Consider the following 20,999-nt stretch of genomic DNA (forward strand, 5'->3'; position numbering starts at 1 on the left):
TTTTTCTGAATGCTTAAACCCTAACTGTGATTCCTGTAGCACAATCTCTAAAACTATTCAGACTTATAGCAAAACCACTCACTGAGTTTGCAAAACTAAAAGCACAAAAACTGCTTTGCACTCAGTTTGCAATTTTGTAACACACACTTTGCAAAACTGTAGGCACAATTCACTGCACAACACTCAATTACCAAATTTCCAACACACTCCTAGCAAAAGTATACACATGTATGGCTATCATTAACACTAATTTGCCAACTGTCTGGCACACTTTCACATGTGAAAACTTTTTTAGATAATTAGTTCACTTTGCAATCAGCCTAAGCACTATAATACAGGTAAGCTGTGTGTGCGGAGTACAATGGAGTGAGAAGTAGAGGAGGCCGAGGAAGAGGACGTGGAGGTGAAGAAGTAGGATGAAGAGGACGACAAGGACAAGGAGGAGCAAGAGGAAGACGAGGAGGGGGGAGAGGAAGGGTAGGAAGAGTAAGAAATAGAATTGCTGATGACATCAGAGCTACAATAGTGGACCATGTAATCAACCGTGGAATGACCCTGAGGGAAGCTGGCCAACGGGTCCAGCCTAACTCGAGTCGCTACACTGTAGCAAGTACCATAAGGACATCTTGAAATGAGAATCGGTTAGTACAGTCACTTCGCACAAAGATTTGTAGCACTGCCATATGCCAATGAGAAACACACCAATACCATTGCTGTAAAAATACTGAAATTGTTACTTTACAGAATTGCTAGATGACCAGATGCTGGGGGCAGAGGAAGCATGTTCACTGCAGACCAAGTAACCCATATAGTCATTATGGCGATTGCAAATAATCCTATACTTGGAAATAAACACTTGTGTTTGTTTTGATGTGTTTGAATAAACACCAGTACTTGAAGTTTGGATCCCTCTATGCTTATGGATCTATGACAGAAGTATGAGCTCAAACTGACATAGCCTACCTTGTGCACAGAGAAAGCAAAAGCCAGATGTGTTTTGTATTCATACCATCAGTGTGCAGTTGGCGCATTGTGTGCTTAGTAGATGATGGCTTGTGTGTACTGTTTGATACGGAAACACCATTTTTACGAAGGTGTGAAGAGTTAATCTAGCTGTGTTTGCTTTTGCAAGAGAACTACAATGTTTTGATTATTGGGTGACAGGTTTTCTTATTTGTGTGAAGAGTTTTGCAAAATTAGCCAATAGTTACAAAAAATGTGCTTAAGCAATCAGAAAAAACTGTAATAAGCCTGCATGGAGACAGAGAGAGGTAATCCTTCCACAGTGATCTGATTAGAGTCCCCTAAACTCATTTGAGACAACACTGCCATCTAGAGTACAGGAAGGCGTTTATTTAAAAGAAGAAGAAAAAAACAGAAGAAAGATTCAAGTCTTGGTACCTTTATTTTTCATGTTTGTGTTACACATTGAACATAAGAGCTTCACACCTTCTTTATTCTTCGTCCTCTCAAAAATCATTTTGATGTCCTCATCTGGAACTTTTCTGACAGTCCTAAAGTGGTTTCTCCCGATCCCCTCCGCATCCTGAACCTCCTTTCATGATTTTGAACTATGAGTTCACAGAACAATCGAATGAGTCTAGAGGTAAATGTATTTTCCTCTACAACAACACAAACACAGTGTCAGCAGTGGCACAGCATTTCCTCTCCTCTGGCTCTGTGTACACAGGCAGGTGGACAAAGGCAAGACGCCAGAAGGAAAAATTAGATTTTTTTTTCTTCTTCTAAAAATCAAGTAAGTTTGTTCACAAGAGAGACGAGAAATAAACACACACACAAAAAGACCTGGTTAATTTTGTGTTTTGAAATTATATATTACTAAAAATATGAACGTATATTTTCCAAAACTGTTGAGAAAATATTCAACAACATGAGCTGCGCGGTGCAGCAGCAATTCACAACTGCAGTGGAATAACAAACATGGAAAAGCTAAAATACTTTTTAATGATTTTTTATTCTTGTGTCACTTTTCATTTTCCATATTTTAAAAACATCCTGTATATGTCCGGTATGCTACTTCCAGTTATTGAAAACGGCTCAGACTCAACCATCTGTGCACATTGATCTCTAAGCTGCTCGGTGACGGTTGTGAGTTAATAAGTGCGTTGCAGTCTTAGTAAAAGGATAAATGATAAATTCTAACCTCCACACACTCTCGCTTATTATTATTTTATTAAATCAGCGTTCCGGTCCAACCGACCTTTATCATGTACAAAACAAAAACCAAAACAGCAGTTTCAGTAAGATGAATCAAAAATAAATAAACAAAAAGCATAAATATGTATGAACATGCAAACATTTTATAGAATAAACACACCTGAGCTCATAAATTCGCGCTAAAAAGAGTCAAAAGCAGCCCGATATCAGACTTAATGATCCCTCATTACAGGAAACATTTCAACTAAACACCACAATTAAAATCAGCAGAACAGATTAAACAAATTATCTAGGAGGGGAATGAGACTGGGAACCGTAGGAAGCTTTTCCCAGTAAATGAAATTAAGGGCTATCATTAATATTGGAACACTAAATAACGACAGAGAAAACTAATTTGGATGTCTAGGTTACCTTTTACATTTGTTAGACATACAAATCCTGATATCGTGACATGCGCTGCAGTTTAATTCCCTCCGTGAGAGCGCATGGTGCATCTGCAGAAGTGTGGCCATGTGACCATCCACACAGGAAGAGGAGTTGAGAAATGAGTCAGAGATTCCTCCTCCGCACAGAAATCAGACAAAAAGTCCTAAAAATCCAGCCCGGAGCGCCTTTCCATCATCACCATGCCGTGCTGCAGGCTGCGCGCTCTGTGTCAGTATGAAACCAACAAGCTGGTCCGGATCCAGAGCGTCCGGCTCGGCTCACTCAAGTGGAGTCTGAACGGAGCCATTCTGCTCTTCATCTGGTGAGTGGATGTGAAATATCTGAGCCCACGCACACACGCACAGTGCGGCTCAGCTGACACTTCTCACTTCTGCACTTTCACAAGTCCCGTTAAAGCTCGAAGCGTCTGCAGGGAGAAACAGACACGAGTGATCGTTTATGAATATCTGACTGAGTCTGAACTCCAGTTTGGGTGTGAGATCCTTAAAATTATCTTCAATTTGTGGAGGAACAAATTTCATATCCAGCAAGTTTTTAACTCATTTTGGTTGATTTCCATTTGGAAAAGGAGCATTTCTGTTGCTTCCCACCAAACATCCTAGTAGCATAGCTAGTAGCAGAGACAGCTGCAGGAAAACATGACCTTTCTGTTATTAGACAAGAAGATATCAAAATGGCCTTTGATTAATCACCATAAAAGCTAATTGCAGCTTTTTTTGTGCCTAAAACTGGTTAAGCTACAAAAAGCTGACCATCAGTGTCAAGTAAATATCTACAACTTGAACGTATTCCTTCAGTTTTGAGTCTTTATCCTCTAAACCAGACAATGTGACTCATAATCCCCAAGCTCTAATCATTTAAAAATTTCATTTATTTCCTATCTTGCAGTATCATGATGTTATGGAACAGGAAGTACCAGGAGTTTGACCTGGTGGTCAGCTCGGTTACCACAAAGGTAAAGGGTGTGGCTCAGGCGCCCCTGCCTGAGGTCGGGAACATGGTCTGGGATGAGGTGGACTACAGCGGGCCTTGGAAGGTGGGAACTTGATCCTCTGGGTGCTGAGCTGTGAAGGTTTTTTTTGTGGTTGTTAAAAATAAAAATTCCTTTATTTATTTATTTTAAAATCTTTGTAGGGGAAGAACACCTTCTTTGTGGTGACCAACGCCATTGTGACAAAGAATCAGAAGCAGGGGAAATGTGCGCAGGTGCTTTTTCATCATTTATATTTTTTATTATTATCTGTGTTCATCTTGTTTTAATGACATCACATATTGTATTGCTAACAAAGACTACAGTAAATAGAAGATGTCGTTAATAAGAGTAACTCCAATTTTCTGCACTGTCTATTTCTCAGGTTCCTCTCAAAGGCAGATTCTGTCACACTGATAAGGACTGTGAGAAAGGAGCCTGGGACCAGCAGAAACACGGTACAGTGACTTCTTTCAATACACCTTGTTTCATGTCCAGGGCCAACAGACTGCAGGTTTTTTAGCTGCTAGAAGGGCAGCAAACAAGAAGGGGTCCAGTTCACCTTAAACATGTTTGTTTCTACTTTGAAATTGGGCATTTTAACATGAGAGTCTATGGAGTTTCACTCACTCTTGGAGTCAGCCTCCACCAGTGATATGGGAACTGCAGTTTTTGATCCAACTTTAGTTTTTAATTAGTATTTAATTAGAAATTCAGTAGCAATAAATAAGCTTGAAGCTAAGAATAAAGACATCATTAAGTATTAAAAGATAAACTGACACGTTGTTGGTGTCAGTTTATCCCGCTTTTGTCAGTTTAAATAGATTTTCTGTAAAGATTAGAAATGTAAAACTAACTTCAGGTGGTTCATACACAACAGTAGAGCAGCTAAACCATTTTAGTGAAACTGTGAGACAATCAAGAGTAACAAGACATAAAAACACAGCATTAAAAATATTGTATGTTTCATTTTATACTGACCACTCAAAGTGCTTTAGACTACAAAGCACCTTTAACCATGTGTTTATATTATATAATGGTTACTTCCCACATTACAACTCACATCCACGGCCAATTTACAATCACCGGTTAATCTAACATGCATATCTTTGTGTGGGAGGAAGCTGGGAGAAACCCACACAGGCCCAATGTGAAGGGAGAACTCCACACAGAAAGGCCCCACTGTGACGTGACTCTGCTAACCACTGGATCCCTGTGCTGTTCCCAAAATGAGAGTGACGTCCTGTGTCCGCAGAAATCAGAGGAATTAATAATTTCTGGTTTGCAGCTCAGATGGTTGTAGTTCTGTGCAGCTCTGAGTCTGCTGCAGGAATCAAACATCCTTTAGGGTTTATACGACTGCTTCCCTTTTGCAGGGATTCAAACGGGATCGTGTGTGAAGTTTGATTTATCGAAGAAAACCTGTGAAGTTTCTGCGTGGTGTCCGATCGAAACCAGATCGACTCCTCCAAGGTAAGAGAAATGATTTTTTTCTACACAATGTGACATTTCAGAAGTCTTTGAAGTTCACTGACAGCCACATCATGTGAGCTCGATCTAAAAAACATGGGTACAACATCTAGTTAGATGCATGTAGACTGTGCAGTGGTTATACCAACTCAATCGGGAGCAAGAGACACAGCTGTTATTCTTCCATGATTTGTTCCCTTCTTTCCACGCCCTCTTTGGCTCTGTTATGATAACAGCTGGAAGACACATCATACAAGTAGTCCTCTGCAAAAGCTTGGACTGAAAAGCAGGAGAAAAACATACTAATACATGCCATCACACCCCCTCCAATACGTAGAAGCCAAGTTTAAACCACCACACAATCTTCGAATACTAGAGTCATACATTTACCACTCATATAAATATTAACATCTATGGATTATACAGAGCAAGAAGCATTTTGAGAAGCTGACAGGACTTCCCAGCAGTTTTTAATTGGCTTAGTTTGCTCTCAAAAGCGTTTTGGCTAATAATCATCGCTTCATGTGACGCAGACCTGCTCTGCTGGCAGCAGCTGAGAACTTCACTGTCCTCATCAAAAACAACATCCGATTCCCAGCTTTCAACTACATCAGGTGAGACTGCTCTGTGCCTGCGGATACAGCAGATTCAGTTTCTCCCCTTCAGCTGCTTCAGTTAAGAGATGCAGAGATTTTGTATTTTTTTCAATGAGTTTGTTTTTCTTTCAGGGTTTTTTTTTTCTTGCATCAGCAGTTTTGGAGTTAGTTTTTAATTCTTGGAGCTTGATCATTGTGACAGTTTCTTTTTAATGTTTTTTTTTTTTTTTTTTTTTTTTTTTTTTTTTTTTTTTTTACAGTTCATCTTGCAGATCTTTATCTTCAATGAAAACAATGATGTTATATCACTTAAATTTGATCACAGTTGTTTCACTTCAGGTTTACTGTGCTGTTGTGCAGGAGCAAAACTGTTCAGCAGTCCATGCATTTGCAAATCTGTTTGCACAAATACACACAGAAATCCCTATGCTGCTGTGTTACCTTTGCTCCTTGTTGCTGGGTTGCTGCAACTGCACATTGTGTTTAATGATGCTAATATTTTGCATTTGGCATAAAAAAAAAAACATTCAGAAAGACCCTCTTCATTACCAGGGAACTGAAACTTCAGATTTTTTAAGGAAATATTGAAGTCCGCTTTCTTTTACAGAAGGAACATCCTCCCAGAGATGAACGACGCCTACCTGAGGAACTGCCACCGAGGAAACGACTCCTTGTGCCCCATCTTCAGACTGGGAGACATCGTCCGAGAGGCCGGGGAAAGGTTCTCTGAGATGTCAGTGGAGGTGAGTTAATGTGTTCACGGGTCTCTCAGGTGAAAGCAGAATTCATCCCCAAGTGGTTTGGTACCACAATATTTCTCCACCCTGAGATTTTAACTTTAAAGTCAGTAAAATGGACATCAACACTCCTTCCTCTTTGTGAGCCATTTCTGTCATCAAATAGAAATGAAAAACCGCTGATGGGCGAAAAGAAAGAAAGAAAAGGAAGCGTTGCCACAACAAACTGTGTGTGGACATAAAAATAAAGAAATAGTTTAATTTTGTTTTATGTTCTGTTTTCAGGGTGCACTTTGTTTTAATTGCTGCTATTGTCCTGCTTTTTTTTTTTCTTTCTCAGACATAAGTAGAAATACTCTTATTTGAAGGTTTGAAGTTTAATATGTTTGGAAAAATATACCTTACAAGCACAGTAATCAATAAAAACTCTAAATTCTGAAACATGAACTGATGTAAAAAATCAGTTCTGGGTTTTCCTCTGTAAATGTTGAGCCTTTGTAGTCCCGCTTTTGACCACAGGGAGGCGTCATCGGCATCCTGATCAAATGGGACTGCAACCTCGACAGGCTCATGCAGCGCTGCCTTCCCAGATACTCTTTCAAGCGACTAGATGAAAAAGAGAGCAACAAGACGCTCTATCCAGGCCTCAACTTCAGGTGAGCGCGGGTCAAAGGTCACCTCCATCGTGCTCTGTGTGCAGTGGACAATCAAGAGTCACTAAAGGAACAATGAAAACAATTAAAGCTATACACAAGCGGTGACAAACCTTCTCTTGCTTTCATATTTACGTCAGCCCTTCAAAGTTATTGCATCTGTCACATCCTGTGTTTTTTCACCAGGTTTGCAAAGTACAACACTGTGAATGGAGTGGAGGAGCGAACACTCTACAAAGCATTTGGGATCAGATTTGATGTCATGGTATTCGGACAGGTGAGGTTTTTATTTCCTTATTGTTTCATCCCTCTGTTAAAGGGTTAAAGTAAAGCTGACTGCTAATGCAGAACAATTAATTCATCAAAGAGTAAGACTTCGTTAGAAAATCACAGTATTGAGCCATTGAATCGATCTAACAATGTACTACTGTGGCCCAGAGGAGTAAAAAAATACAATATTAATATAAGACACCACAACAAAACTGAAAATTTCTCTTTTGTTGTCATGTTTTCAGAATAGTTTAATTATTCCCCCCTTGAGATGATTGTTTTGGGAGAAATCAATCTGCTGCTGTTGTTGTTGTTGTTTTTTTTTTTTACTGCATATTAGCATGACTCACATTAAATGAGCAAGAAACGATAAAAAAACCCCCCCCAAACCATGATATCGATCATGGTAATGTCAAAGAACTTCAGATTACAAATCATATTAGAACAAAACACTCACAGTATTCACCTAAAACACTACTACCTGACACCTACAGCCAATTTAGCACCACCAGTTAATCGAGCATGCATGCCTGTGGACTGTGGGAGGAAACCCACGCAGGCACAGGGAGCACATGCAAACTGTACACACCTCCACACAGAAAGGTCCAAGCCAACCAGGATATTTGAACCAGCAACCTGCTTCCTGCAAGGCAGCAGTTTTAACTACTGCACTGCTATAGTCCTTGCATACTGTAGCCACACTGGCATGCTAATTTGGGAAATGTTTGCTGTAGATCAGCTGATGGGTTCCCAGTGGGGAAAAATGTGAGTTTATTTATTTTTACAGTGGCCCTGAGAGGCCAAACGGACTACAACTTAACAAAACACCAACAATAAGAAAAACGCTGCAAAAGTATACAAAACACAACGGAAATAGGGGGGAAAAAAGGAAAAACGACAATGGATATACGAAAAAAGAAAACAGAAATAGGAAAAAACACAAGGGAAGTGTTTCTGGGGAGACTATTACCCGACGGACCATTTGCAGGAACCCAAAACATAGTAGGTGTGTTTTATTATGATTCATATAATACTGATGATGGATTTTTAGGCTAATAGTTAGGCTAACACACTTACCTCTCATCTTTTCTTTCCTCACAAAACCGATAGATCCTCTACTTCTTTTAAGTGTCTCCCAGCGCAATTCTTAGCATATTTTGGTTCCTGCAACTGGTCCGTCGGGTTATTGTCTCCCCAGAATCACTTCCCCTGTGCTTTTGGAAATCTGTTTTTCCTATTTCTGTTTTCGTTTTTCCTATTTCCGTTGTGTTTTGTGTGCTTTTGCACCGTTTTTCTTAAGTTGCAGTCCGTTTGGCCTCTCAGGGGCCACCGTATATTTTCCTCCTATTTAATAATTTATCAAAAAGCCCTCATTAAGACAAAAGTTCCAGGACTGTGGCTGAAAAGTGAACTTTTCTCAGGAAGGCTCTTTTAGCAGTGAATACACTTAGAAGGCGATAACGGCAATGCACAGCAATGAGGTGTTCCTTTAAACAGTCAACATCACTGACAAATGTAAATGTTAATAGTTAACCTTTCTATTTCATACCAGTCATTTCTGATATGTTCTGAATTCTGGACTTCACACAGCTGTAATAGAACCTGCTTCCTGTCATTTTGTTGCCTTGTGTGAAGAAATTGTGGTCATTTTAGATGTACTTCCAGGAGATCAGATTTTCTGCAAACCATTAGTTCACTGTATAATGTATTACAGTTGGGTCATTTGACCTTGCATGTCAAACAATTTTTGGATTCAAAGAAATCGGTTGCATAAGCCTCCAGTTTTTTAACATGACTTATTTTTTGAAAAACTCTTTCAAACTATTCTCGAAAAACTCATTCATAACCTCTTTTTTTTCTCTTTTACTTTCTTTGCCACCCCCCTTTTTTTTAAATGTAATTATGTATTTACTTCTTCCCTACTCCTGTTATGCAACTTTGACTCCATTTAAAACTGTGCAAATGTCAAGTCAGCTGGAATCTGAATTAAAAAATGCTTAAAATTGGACTGATTGTGTGATGCTGTAGGAAATAATCTAAGTTTAACACTGGAAAATTCAAACTGATGTTGGACAAAGAATCAAAATGTAATCAAATCAGATTTATATGATTGGTAATATTTTTAGACTCGGTATCTGTGAATTTTGGCTTTTATGTTTAGCGGGCTATGTGCATTTTTTTTTTTTTTTTTCCAGTTGAAAGGGAAAAAGTTTTGTATCTTGTTAGTGAAATAAAATTACTGACAAGTCATACAAGATGTATTTTATCAGTAACTCAATTTGTGCTTGCCCGTTTGCTCTTGGGAATTTCTGGCGTCAGTATATCCAAATTTTTGGCGAGAGGAGAATGTAAAGGGGAAAATGTGATTTGTTTTTCAGGCGGGAAAGTTTAGCTTTATTCAACTCATCATCTACATCGGCTCAACGCTGTCCTACTACGCCCTGGTGAGAGACCACACACACATGTCCATTCATGCTTTTATCCTCCTTCAGGAGTGAGCACAGTGGGACTCAGTGTTAAAGTCCAGAGTGGGAGTGCAGCGCATGGAAAATATATTCAACTCCTCTGCAGATGCAGGGGAGCAACCATAAATATCAAAGCAAGCTTATTAATGTCATTAAAAAATCGAGAAGTTATCCATGATTTCATAAAATTTACATGATTTTAATCTTCTTATATTGTATTAATTGCTCAAAGTAAAAAGTCCAAATAAGTTTCATGTGTAGAGTGTCTTTTAACGTAAGACTTAACATTAGAAACATTTTTGTATGTATACTTTTACCTTAATTATAGTTTTATAACATTTTTACATGATGTTGTCCTTTGAATGTCATAGTTACCTTATTATTTAATACATTTTAAGAACTTATTTAAAAACTTTTGAAATTGTCTTTTGACAGATTTTTAATAAAATTTTACAAAAATTTATAAAATTTTCAAAAAGTTAAAAGCTTACCTTTCAAATATCCACAGTAAAAAAAGAAAAAAGAAATTAAGTAATTTTAGTTTTGTTTACATATGGCAAGTGAACCTTTTAATTTGGCAAGAAAAGTTTGGTCATAAATGTGGGTTTTATGTCCAAATTGTAACTTTTTGACTTAATTTTGATTTAAACAACTTTGTATTTTGTACATGTCTAATGTAATTTATCGTATTTAGTGTAAAGTTCACGTTTACTGAAGGAAAGTGTCCCTCATCTCTATTTATGTGAAAGTCTGTCTTTCCGTCCAGACAACCATCCTGATCGACTGGTTGATTGTAACCAGCTGTTACTCTGCAGAGGTCGGTCAAAACTACTCTGAAAGGAAAGTGGAATCAATCCAAGATCAAGTGAAGGTGAAGGTGTTTTGATTTGATTTTGTGTTTACTGCAGCTCTGAACCAGTGACAAAGAATGTAATAGATTAATGTTATTTCATGTGACCGTGTGTTGCAGTGCATCCTTTGTGTTTCCTACATTGATGAGAACAACCTTCGACTGGTAAAACGCTCACAAAAGAAAAGTTTACAGGTCATCAAACCGATGTCTGTTCAGCCACGTGAGGTAAACCTACAGAGCACAGAGTGCAGAAATCAAAGTGTAAATGAGGAAAATGTACAAAAAAAGATGCTTGATAGTAGCCTGCACATACAACCCTACAGAAAGAAACGGGAGATGCTAATGGCTAATTCAACTGCTTTTAAATACACCATGTGAGCAAACCCAGATTATAAATGGCAGCGAGATGAGATTAATATCTGTGCTCACCTGTAGCACATTCTTCTCTCACAGCAGGTCTTTTCTACTCCCAAAACACAAAGAGGTCGTAATTCATACCCTACCGCTGAAAATTCTATTGTGAATTTAATTATATCTGATAGACACATGATGTAAATATAAGGAAAGTTTTGAGCATCTTCATCAAAAAGAAGTTCCATCCATCCATCCATCCATCCATCCGCAGAGATACCCTGACCTCCTCCTTCACCAGTTCTTCTGTTGGGAGACATGTTTGCATGCCAGCTGAGAGACACAATCCCTCTCACGTGTCCTGGGTCGACCTTGAGTTCTCTCACTTGGACATTCCAAGAATTCCTCTTGTTTGAGGCATCCAGAGTTCTCCATGAATCGCTAACTTATTGTGTTTTAGGGGTTTTAGGTGATCCCAGGAACTTGGTACTATCTCCTAAGGCAAATCGGTCCTTTTTGAGGGACCGGAATAAGCACAATTTAAAAAAAAAAAAAAAAAAAGATGATGACAAAACCTAATTGTGTGTTTTTTGTGTGTGATGTCATGCAACATTATTTCTCGCTGTAGAGACAGATTTTTAAAATGATGCTCTCATCTCTGCAGGAGGATCCAGGACACTTGAGAGCCATTCTCTGCCTCCTACAGCCAAGTGATGACACCAATGATGATGTTCAGCCTTCCCTTGGCAAGAAAACCGATCCAAATGCCAAACCCCATCGTCCAGCCTGGTGTATGTGTGACTCCTGTGCTCCTTCCTCCCTCCCAGAGGAGGAGTTGTGCTGCAGGCGGACCGAGGGCACCTGCATCACCTCGTCTCCTCTGTTTGGGCAGCTGGTGCTGCGACGCTCCCTGCTGGAAGCAGTGCTCCTGTACCAGGATCCCCTGTCTCCTTCAGTGAAAAAGCTTCAGACTGCCGCCCTGCGTCACTGTGCCTACAGAGAGTACATCAGCTGGCGGTTTGGGGTCCCACCCAATGACACCCATCCTGCCATTCCTAGCTGCTGCGTGTGGAGAATCAGGAGGGAGTACCCCGAGCCCAGATGGACAGTACAGTGGTTTCAGACCTGTAAAGATGACTTCCATGCAAGCCTGTGAAAACGGAGAACTATGAAAGGAGTGTTTTCAATTTACAGAGCAGGGAAGCCCTCACTAACTGACCTACTAACAATGTTCATGTACCGTCTGCCTTACAAAGCAAAACAAAAATGCAACAACTTTACTCATTTGTCCGGAAAATGAAACTTAATCAGTTTGTCAGCTTGTGTTTGGTGAAGGAAAACTTCACTAAGTCAATAAATTACTGCATTTTCTCAAATCTGTCAAGTCGTTTGGCTGCTTGGCTGCCATTTTTCTTGCATTCACTCTCTTTATGCTGCTTTTTGCCTTTATAGGGCAGGAATAACTCTAATCGGGCTCAGACAAAGATTTTCTCCTGCCAGGAATGTGTTCACATTCATCAAATTATATGGAAAGATGGAGAGTTTTGTTCCAGGATGGGAGAGAAACAGCCCTGAGTAGATTTGACATATTTTTCCTATCTCCGCTAAGGTTCACTAACTGCAGTAAGGTGGGGAGCCTGAGTGTGTATTTTCATTTGTACACAGATGAGACTAAAAACAACAGCTGGTTTTTTGGGTTAATGGAAAGTCATCGTGTTATTGGGGTTTATGTTTTTCAGTATTGCCATTTCACTCTGTACTCCTGATTTCATTCTGCATGTAAAGAAACTGTCTACTGCACAGAGGGTACATTTTTATATAACTGACCAGTTTAACTTTTATCAAGCTTACTGACAGGTGCGCCCATATAGGCAGTCTGCTGGGCTTCACTAAGCAAATTCATGTCACAAAAATGGAACACTTGACTATTTTTGTGTTGTTGGTGCCTTTTATATGATTTGGACTGGACTGGTTCTTTTGGACTGGACTTTTCTTCCCTACTGGAGCATTTAAAGTGCTTTAAACAACATGCCTCATTCACACCCATTCACACAAGCATGCTTTTCTACATCTACAGGGAGTGCAGAATTATTAGGCAAGTTGTATTTTTGAGGAATAATTTTATTATTGAACAACAACCATGTTCTCAATGAACCCAAAAAACTCATTAATATCAAAGCTGAATGTTTTTGGAAGTAGTTTGTTTTTAGTTTCTAGCTATTTTAGGGGGATATCTGTGTGTGCAGGTGACTATTACTGTGCATAATTATTAGGCAACTTAACAAAAAACAAATGTATACCCATTTCAATTATTTATTTTTACCAGTGACACCAATATAACATCTCCACATTCACAAATATACATTTCTGACATTCAAAAACAAAACAAAAACAAATCAGCGACCAATATAGCCACCTTTCTTTGCAAGGACACTCAAAAGCCTGCCATCCATGGATCCTGTCAGTGTTTTGATCTGTTCACCATCAACATTGCGTGCAGCAGCAACCACAGCCTCCCAGACACTGTTCAGAGAGGTGTACGGTTTTCCCTCCTTGTAAATCTCACATTTGATGATGGACCACAGGTTCTCAATGGGGTTCAGATCAGGTGAACAAGGAGGCCATGTCATTAGTTTTTCTTCTTTTATACCCTTTATTGCCAGCCACGCTGTGGAGTACTTGGACGCGTGTGATGGAGCATTGTCCTGCATGAAAATCATGTTTTTCTTGAAGGATGCAGACTTCTTCCTGTACCACTGCTTGAAGAAGGTGTCTTCCAGAAACTGGCAGTAGGACTGGGAGTTGAGCTCGACTCCATCCTCAACCCGAAAAGGCCCCACAAGCTCATCTTTGATGATACCAGCCCAAACCAGTACTCCACCTCCACCTTGCTGGCGTCTGAGTCGGACTGGAGCTCTCTGCCCTTTACCAATCCAGCCACAGGCCCATCCATCTGGCCCATCAAGACTCACTCTCATTTCATCAGTCCATAAAACCTTAGAAAAACCAGTCTTGAGATATTTCTTGGCCCAGTCTTGACATTTCAGCTTGTGTGTCTTGTTCAGTGGTGGTCATCTTTCAGCCTTTCTTACCTTGGCCATGTCTCTGAGTATTGCACACCTTGTGCTTTTGGGCACTCCAGTGATGTTGCAGCTCTGAAATATGGCCAAACTGGTGGCAAGTGGCATCTTGGCAGCTGCACGCTTGACTTTTCTCAGTTCATGGGCAGTTATTTTGCGCCTTGGTTTTTCCACACGCTTCTTGCGACCCTGTTGACTATTTTGAATGAAACGCTTGATTGTTCGATGATCACGCTTCAGAAGCTTTGCAATTTTGAGACTGCTGCATCCCTCTGCAAGATATCTCACTATTTTTGACTTTTCTGAGCCTGTCAAGTCCTTCTTTTGACCCATTTTGCCAAAGGAAAGGAAGTTGCCTAATAATTATGCACACCTGATATAGGGTGTTGATGTCATTAGACCACACCCCTTCTCATTACAGAGATGCACATCACCTAATATGCTTAATTGGTAGTAGGCTTTTGAGCCTATACAGCTTGGAGTAAGACAACATGCATGAAGAGGATGAAGTGGACAAAATACTCATTTGCCTAATAATTCTGCACTCCCTGTAGGTACTTGATGCCATACTAGTCAGATAGTGATGGATTTGAACTGGTGATTCTTGTTGAATGTGTTGAATGGGTAATTATCATGGCTTGTGGTTAACTGTACTAACAGCATGTATAAGGGGTCTGTGCTCCAGTTTTGGTGACTCAAAGTGCTTTTTATTATCTTAAACGTGGCATTATTCTGCTACCAAATCTGCTAGTTTCAGGACTTTGGGGACTCCAGCTTTTTCACATCTTCTTCACCCTTTTTTAATGTGTATGTGTCTATGTGTGTTTGTTGTTGTTTTTTTTTAATACACCATCTTGATAATTTAGTTTTGACAGCAACACATCTTATCCTTATCTAAGGTCAGTGAATGCTGTACACGAAAGTTTACACATCTGGCACTTCTTCACCAAAGCTGGACCCTTTAAAATGTTACAATGTAGTCCATTTGGATGCCACTGGTCTCTTAAAAGATTAAAAAGCATGGTAGCAGCTATTGAGCCTTCAGGGTGATGTCACAACGCTCAGATCCATCTTTAATATGCGGTGTGACCGTTACAAAGAGATTTTGTACTGCTGCTTTTATGTTGATTAAAATATCTGGCATTTTCTTTTTGATAGTGCAGTCACTGTTGCATGTTATGCTTGCTATGTCCTTCTAAGCCCTCACATTCATGGGCCCTGTACATAAAGAGTTAATTGTTGTTTATACTAACAGATTGTGACATATTGAACTTTGAGGTTCAATCTGCTGATTCTTGTCACATGTGAAGGGAGTCAAACTGTCTCTTTCCTGTATTCACGCCTTTAATGAGGTGCTAAGTGAATCAGCTGCTGGCTGTGTATTTGCTGTAAAGTGGTTTCAGTCCTGTCGCCTAATCTCAGCCAACAAATGAGCTTTTTAACCCCCAAACTGTTAAATTTCAGTACCAAGACATTAGTTTAGACTCACTCATCTGATTTTAGATTCTAGAAAAAAGAATGAAGCTATTTCTTTAAACCTTTGCTGTTTTATCTTTGATCGCTATCTTTTGCGTCTTCCCTTGTTCAGCCTGTTTATTTGTTTTGAATAGATGATAAATGGGAAGAGCTGTTTGATTGGTGTGAAAACTGTGTTGAAATCAGCAGTTTTGCAGAATACACATGAGTTGGCTTAAAAAAGTTGGAGCAGCTGCTCTGGCTTGGGAAAGAGAAAACACCTCTAACAGTCCAAAATAAGTACATATATCTTCACACAAAGATAAGACGCTTCATTTGTTATACAGTGACACGGTTTCGGGGTGATAGCAGAAGGTGGTCATACATCAGCCGTAATCCCGCTTTATGAGAAATGACACGCCATAATTTTACAGAGCCACATCTGAATGTGTTGATAGAGATGCAAGCACTTTAATGTTTATATTATACATTTATAATAAAACAGAAGATCTCACTGAACTGTTTTGTTTTTTTTTCCCATGTAAGTTTTTAGTCTATTCTTCTATTTAATTTTCATAATCAGCCAATTAGAAATGGCACAGGCACGGCAACAAGTTTCAGTTCTTTCAGATGCATGGTATATTTTGGTTCTTCATTTAGGTGCTGCCTTTGACAACCAGTGCCTGCAGAACAATGTAAGGAAAGACTGTAAAGTCCTAGAGATGTCACTTATCTGCAGTTCAGGATCTATTAGAAAATCGTGGCACAAAAAGAGAACAATTGTCTTTAGTTTCAGCCCTTTCTGTTGGAGTCCCCAAATCTGTGGCTCAAAGGAACTCAGCATATGACATGCTACAAAACCTTGCTGCACTTTAAAAAAGTTTTAGGAGGGAAGGTTTATGAAAGGAGAAAAAGAAAGAAACTGGTTTCACTTCCTCCCATATTCACCATGGGTCACTGCAGCAGTGTGATCCACAAGATTTGATAGATTTGTCTTTTTTTTTGTTTGTTTTTTACACCCAACAATGCCCTTCTGGACATAACCCTACCAGGGATAGATCTCTCCATCTGGGCTCAAACTGGGAAGCTTATTGGGTAAACCAATACACTATGGAGCCATGTTAGTGTGAGATTGTAGCTTCAGCAAAAAAAAGCAAGGAGAGAGAGGGGGAGAAAATGGTTTAAACCAACCATAAAATGTGCTGTCTTATACAGGTTTCAGCAGGTATGTTAATAAACCAAACTAATAAAACTGAGTGTAAAAACAGGACTGCAGTCAAAACTGCAAAAAGCAGTGTAAGCAAAAGGCTGCTGGCAATGCAGAAGAAACCCAGCTGCTCTGCCTGCACCTATTTATATGAATACAGGTGAGCCTCTTCAGCCCTGGGACTCCAAGGAGAGTGCAATTGTGATTTTAGAAACAGAAAAGAACAATTGGATGGTATTTGTTCCTGTGCATTGAAGACAAGCCTTCCTAACATGGACAAATACAGCTGGTATGAACAAATGCTGCCTTGACAGTTTTTTAGAAAGATGCAAACCAGCAGAAAAGTGAAAATTTCCAATGCAAACCATTCTCTGGGACTTGTCCTCTGAAACAAGTCCAACATATCCAGGAAATATGTTCCCTATCTGGCTTCACCCACCCCTAACATCATCAATCATGATTACTGGTTGCAAGAAGCTGACGATGAATCAACTCTTTTTTTCATTGACTATGAGCCGACATAGGTGCCCTACTTAAGGACTACATCTCCATGTATCTCATAGAAACGCTAAATATATCTATAAATAAAATGTATTGGAGGGAAAAACTGGAAGGAATAATTTTTCCCCTAAGAATCTAAACCAAAGGATTTAGATGGTCTCTTGAAATTAAATCTTCTCTTATTGTCTGTGCATTGACATCAGAGGGATCTTCTAGGAATGACGACACTTGAACCACTTTTATCCAGATAATTTATTGGTCAGTGGGTGGTGGTTTTGCACATGTCTCATATCTCTAAGATAACCTGCCTGCTGCTCAGGCTCACTGGCTGTTGTCTCTATAAACATTGTGCCCAGCATGCATACAGTAAAGTCTGAAACAACAACTACATATGAATCCTCCCTGACAAAATGGCCTCATATCACACCCTGAGATGTGCAACAGTGATGGAAAAATCATTGATTATCCAGCTTGTAATCAAGCAGACATTTTTTTTTATCCAGAAAATGAACAGTGAGGGTCCTTGACAATCCGATAATAAGTTAAGTTGGTATGTGCTAACATTTGGGATCTCAATGCCACGTCTTCATTTCTAATTTCATCAAATTTGTACTAATAGTATTTTTTCTTAACCGCCGTAGCATAAAACACCCAGTCTGACTGCAAGTAGCTCAAAAAGCAATGGTAAAAGTTATGAATAGGATCAGATCTGCAGCTGGTTGTTGGATGATGGCTTTTGTTGAAGCTCCAGCTTTTGATTTTTCCTCCCATATTTTTTTGCAAAAATCCACTTTAGTTTTAAAATATAGCTCTGCCGTCATCTTTTACACAACCCTAACTTCCTCTGTCCGATCCAGGACAATAATAGCTGGAGTAATATTAGCTGTTTGTACCGCTGCCATTCTTCAGCTGGCTTATTTGACATATACAAGCACTTTCAGTCCTTCACTCTCCAGAGTCTGGCTCCAGACTTTGACCATTGTTTTTATAAATGGCCTTTTTGAACTGAATAAGGACTCTTTGTTAAACAGGCCCTGGCCTGAAATAGCCTCCATGACTGGTCTCAGTAGCAGATATCCCTTTTTCCTCCCATTACTCATCCATTGACCCCCTACTTTTGTTTGCTCTAGCCTCAGGAGGATGCAGGAGCCAAAGGTGGCTAATCTGTTAGCATGTGTCTTTTTAACTTTATTTTGAAACAGGCCTGGAAAGAGGAATCACTCTTTGGTTTCAAGGTAATTAGATTAACCTACATTCCTCCTGAAGAAATATATTTTAAGAATGTGCGTTTTCATTACGTCCACATCAGGCAGTGTGTTTACTAACAGCCTGTAGAGCTAAATATAAATAATTATTTACTCTTTTCTAATTATGCTAATAGTGTTAATATGCAGATTGTGGGTGGAGGCATGTGGAGTGTATGTGGGCGGATTTAAGGCCATTTTGGAAGGATTCTCTAATTCACAGTGTGGGCAGCTGGACGGATGAATGGATGTATTTACAAATGGATGGACGATGGACAAAGCACAGTTAACCGTGTAAATGGATGAACATTAAAAGCGTGCATTGTCTCTGCTGGACTGGACACATTTATGGGGGCTTAAAAGACTTCAGATAGACCTATCCTGTTCATTTACAGCTTCTCATTTACATTCTTGGACTCTGCTAGACTAGCTTCGTATGATTAACTGCATAAACTAATTTCTTTCTTTTTCTTATTGAATCAAACTGTTTTAGCTCCGCCCACACCGCTTTTAAGCCAGTTTTCTTCTGACTGGCTGTCAATCACAAAGACAGTGGGCCTGTATTCATGTACCAAACTAAGAGTAAAGAAAAGTAGAATTTTCAGTGTGATATTCTCATTATATCGATAATACATGGATGGTATCTGCAGTTCTCTTGTTTGTTGTCCATGCTCTTCTTTCATACAGCACGTGATGATCGGTATAATTCAGACATCTAGAAAGAAATTTGTCGATTGAATAAAGTCTCTGCTAAGTTAGCGAATGCTTTCTTTGCAATTGCAATCTAAATCTTCATTTTCTTCTATCTCTACTCACAGTAATTCCTATATATTTGAGCTCACTGACTTGTCATAAGGTGGAATTCTTCAGTCAAATGTTACATACTGGATTATCTGTCTCTATAGAAATTGGAAAGGCTGTATTATCCTTGGGAAAATACAGTAATGATTTCCAGCTGCCCTGTACTGTGATTTTTTTTTAAAAGAGTGTACGCACATCTGGATGTAGTTATGTCCATCGTAGGTTATACTGAGCCCCTGACAGTCTGTGAGCCATGTTTGGCCCCTGAGAGGTCAGGATATAGAGATGATTGACATGAAAATTAAAAATGAACAAACACGTGTTACACTTATGTCAAAAGATTAATCTTTATTTGTTGTTTTGATACAAAAACATATATAAAAACATGCATATTTAAAAAGCTAGCTCCAGCCTTTCTGTGTGGAGTTTGAATGGATTCCCATGCCTGCCTTGGTTCACCTCAGGTCCTCCAGCTCACAGGAACGGGTCTGAGGCAGATTCAAAGCCTGCAGCGCCTCATCACAGCAACCTGAATTTCAAAGGTTTGATGTTGCTTCAGGTTCGGGTCGTTATTGTAAAGCACTAATGCTGCATTTTATGATTCTTCAGTTATTTGTTTGTTTCTGGCTCATCATCCTTTCTATCCCAGTCTGGCATGTCCTCACGATCCCCTCAGGCTCATATCAAATTAAATTAAACCATTAAATGTAACTCTGCTAATAAAATTAATGGCCACATAACAAGCTGATTTACTTTCATCAGCAATTTGTCCGCCAATAAAATCACACGTGGTCAGCTATACAGTACTGGACTCATATTCCAAAGCCAACACACATTAAAACCTTAAAGCATTATATCAGTGTCCTGGGGAGAATAATTTGTTAAAAATGTTGTTTTTACTCCATTTATTATGAATGTAAAAAAGTAAACTTTGGGTGAAACTGGAGATGCCCCTGTGGAGTTTCTGCAAAAAAACGTTATGACTCAGTCTAAAGTACTCTAAAATACCATATATCAGCTGGATTTAATACATTTGAATGAATAACTAGGACATAAAACATGATGATGAACTATAACGTAAAGGTCCAGTAAGTGTGAACTATTGCTCCTTTCTAGCTTTGCTTACTCAGAGTAAAAACCTCAGAGTTTACCTGAGATTTAACTCTGGGTTTTTTTTTTTTTTATAAAGGTGGCCTAACATGATCCAGAGAAGGTTAGGTCGAGATAAGAGTTCAAGAGGTGAAAAACCAGCACCTGACCAGTCAGTTCTCTGGATAATAGCCTCATCATTCTTGGAAAATCCTGATTTTGTTCATGGAGTAAGATGGTCTTTAGGTTTTTAGAAACAATAAGAATAAGAAAAACAGATTCTCAGTAGTTATATAACAGCATATTCATAAGAACAAAAATGTCTTGTTGACTTTATATAAAAAGAAGTCAAAGGTAAATATTTAATGCAGCATTTTATTAGTGACCTGTGGGACCCAAATATTAAAATGTAACCTGTGAGAAAATGATTACATTCAGTCTAAATATCATTTCTTTTTTCCTCCTGCACTCAAACATCCACATGCTTTTTTTTGTACAATGTGATTTTACATTAAAACCTCCTTTTTTAGGTTTGTGTTTAATGTTTTATATAAACTATTATTGTATTTTCAGCCTGACTTAAACAGTCAGCCAAGTGAAGGGCTCAAGGTTGCAGGAAATACTATTTTTCT

The 20,999-nt window shown here is 39.1% G+C and overlaps 1 protein-coding gene across 1 annotated transcript; it reads left to right on the forward strand.

The window, feature by feature from the left end:
* Positions 1–2,602: 2,602 nt before the first annotated feature.
* LOC120745526 (P2X purinoceptor 7-like) lies at positions 2,603–12,468 on the forward strand. The gene is given in 14 exon segments (XM_040050484.1): positions 2,603–2,926; positions 3,514–3,661; positions 3,760–3,831; positions 3,981–4,053; positions 4,972–5,068; positions 5,599–5,679; positions 6,269–6,404; positions 6,918–7,054; positions 7,238–7,328; positions 9,700–9,765; positions 10,553–10,657; positions 10,757–10,864; positions 11,655–12,080; positions 12,082–12,468. Coding segments are annotated over 14 exon segments (1,743 nt in total). The 5' UTR covers positions 2,603–2,804; the 3' UTR covers positions 12,163–12,468.
* Positions 12,469–20,999: the final 8,531 nt, after the last annotated feature.

This window comes from Simochromis diagramma, unplaced genomic scaffold, assembly GCF_900408965.1.
Source record: "Simochromis diagramma unplaced genomic scaffold, fSimDia1.1 OVJJ01000131.1, whole genome shotgun sequence".
NCBI classification, from domain to species: Eukaryota; Metazoa; Chordata; class Actinopteri; order Cichliformes; family Cichlidae; genus Simochromis; species Simochromis diagramma.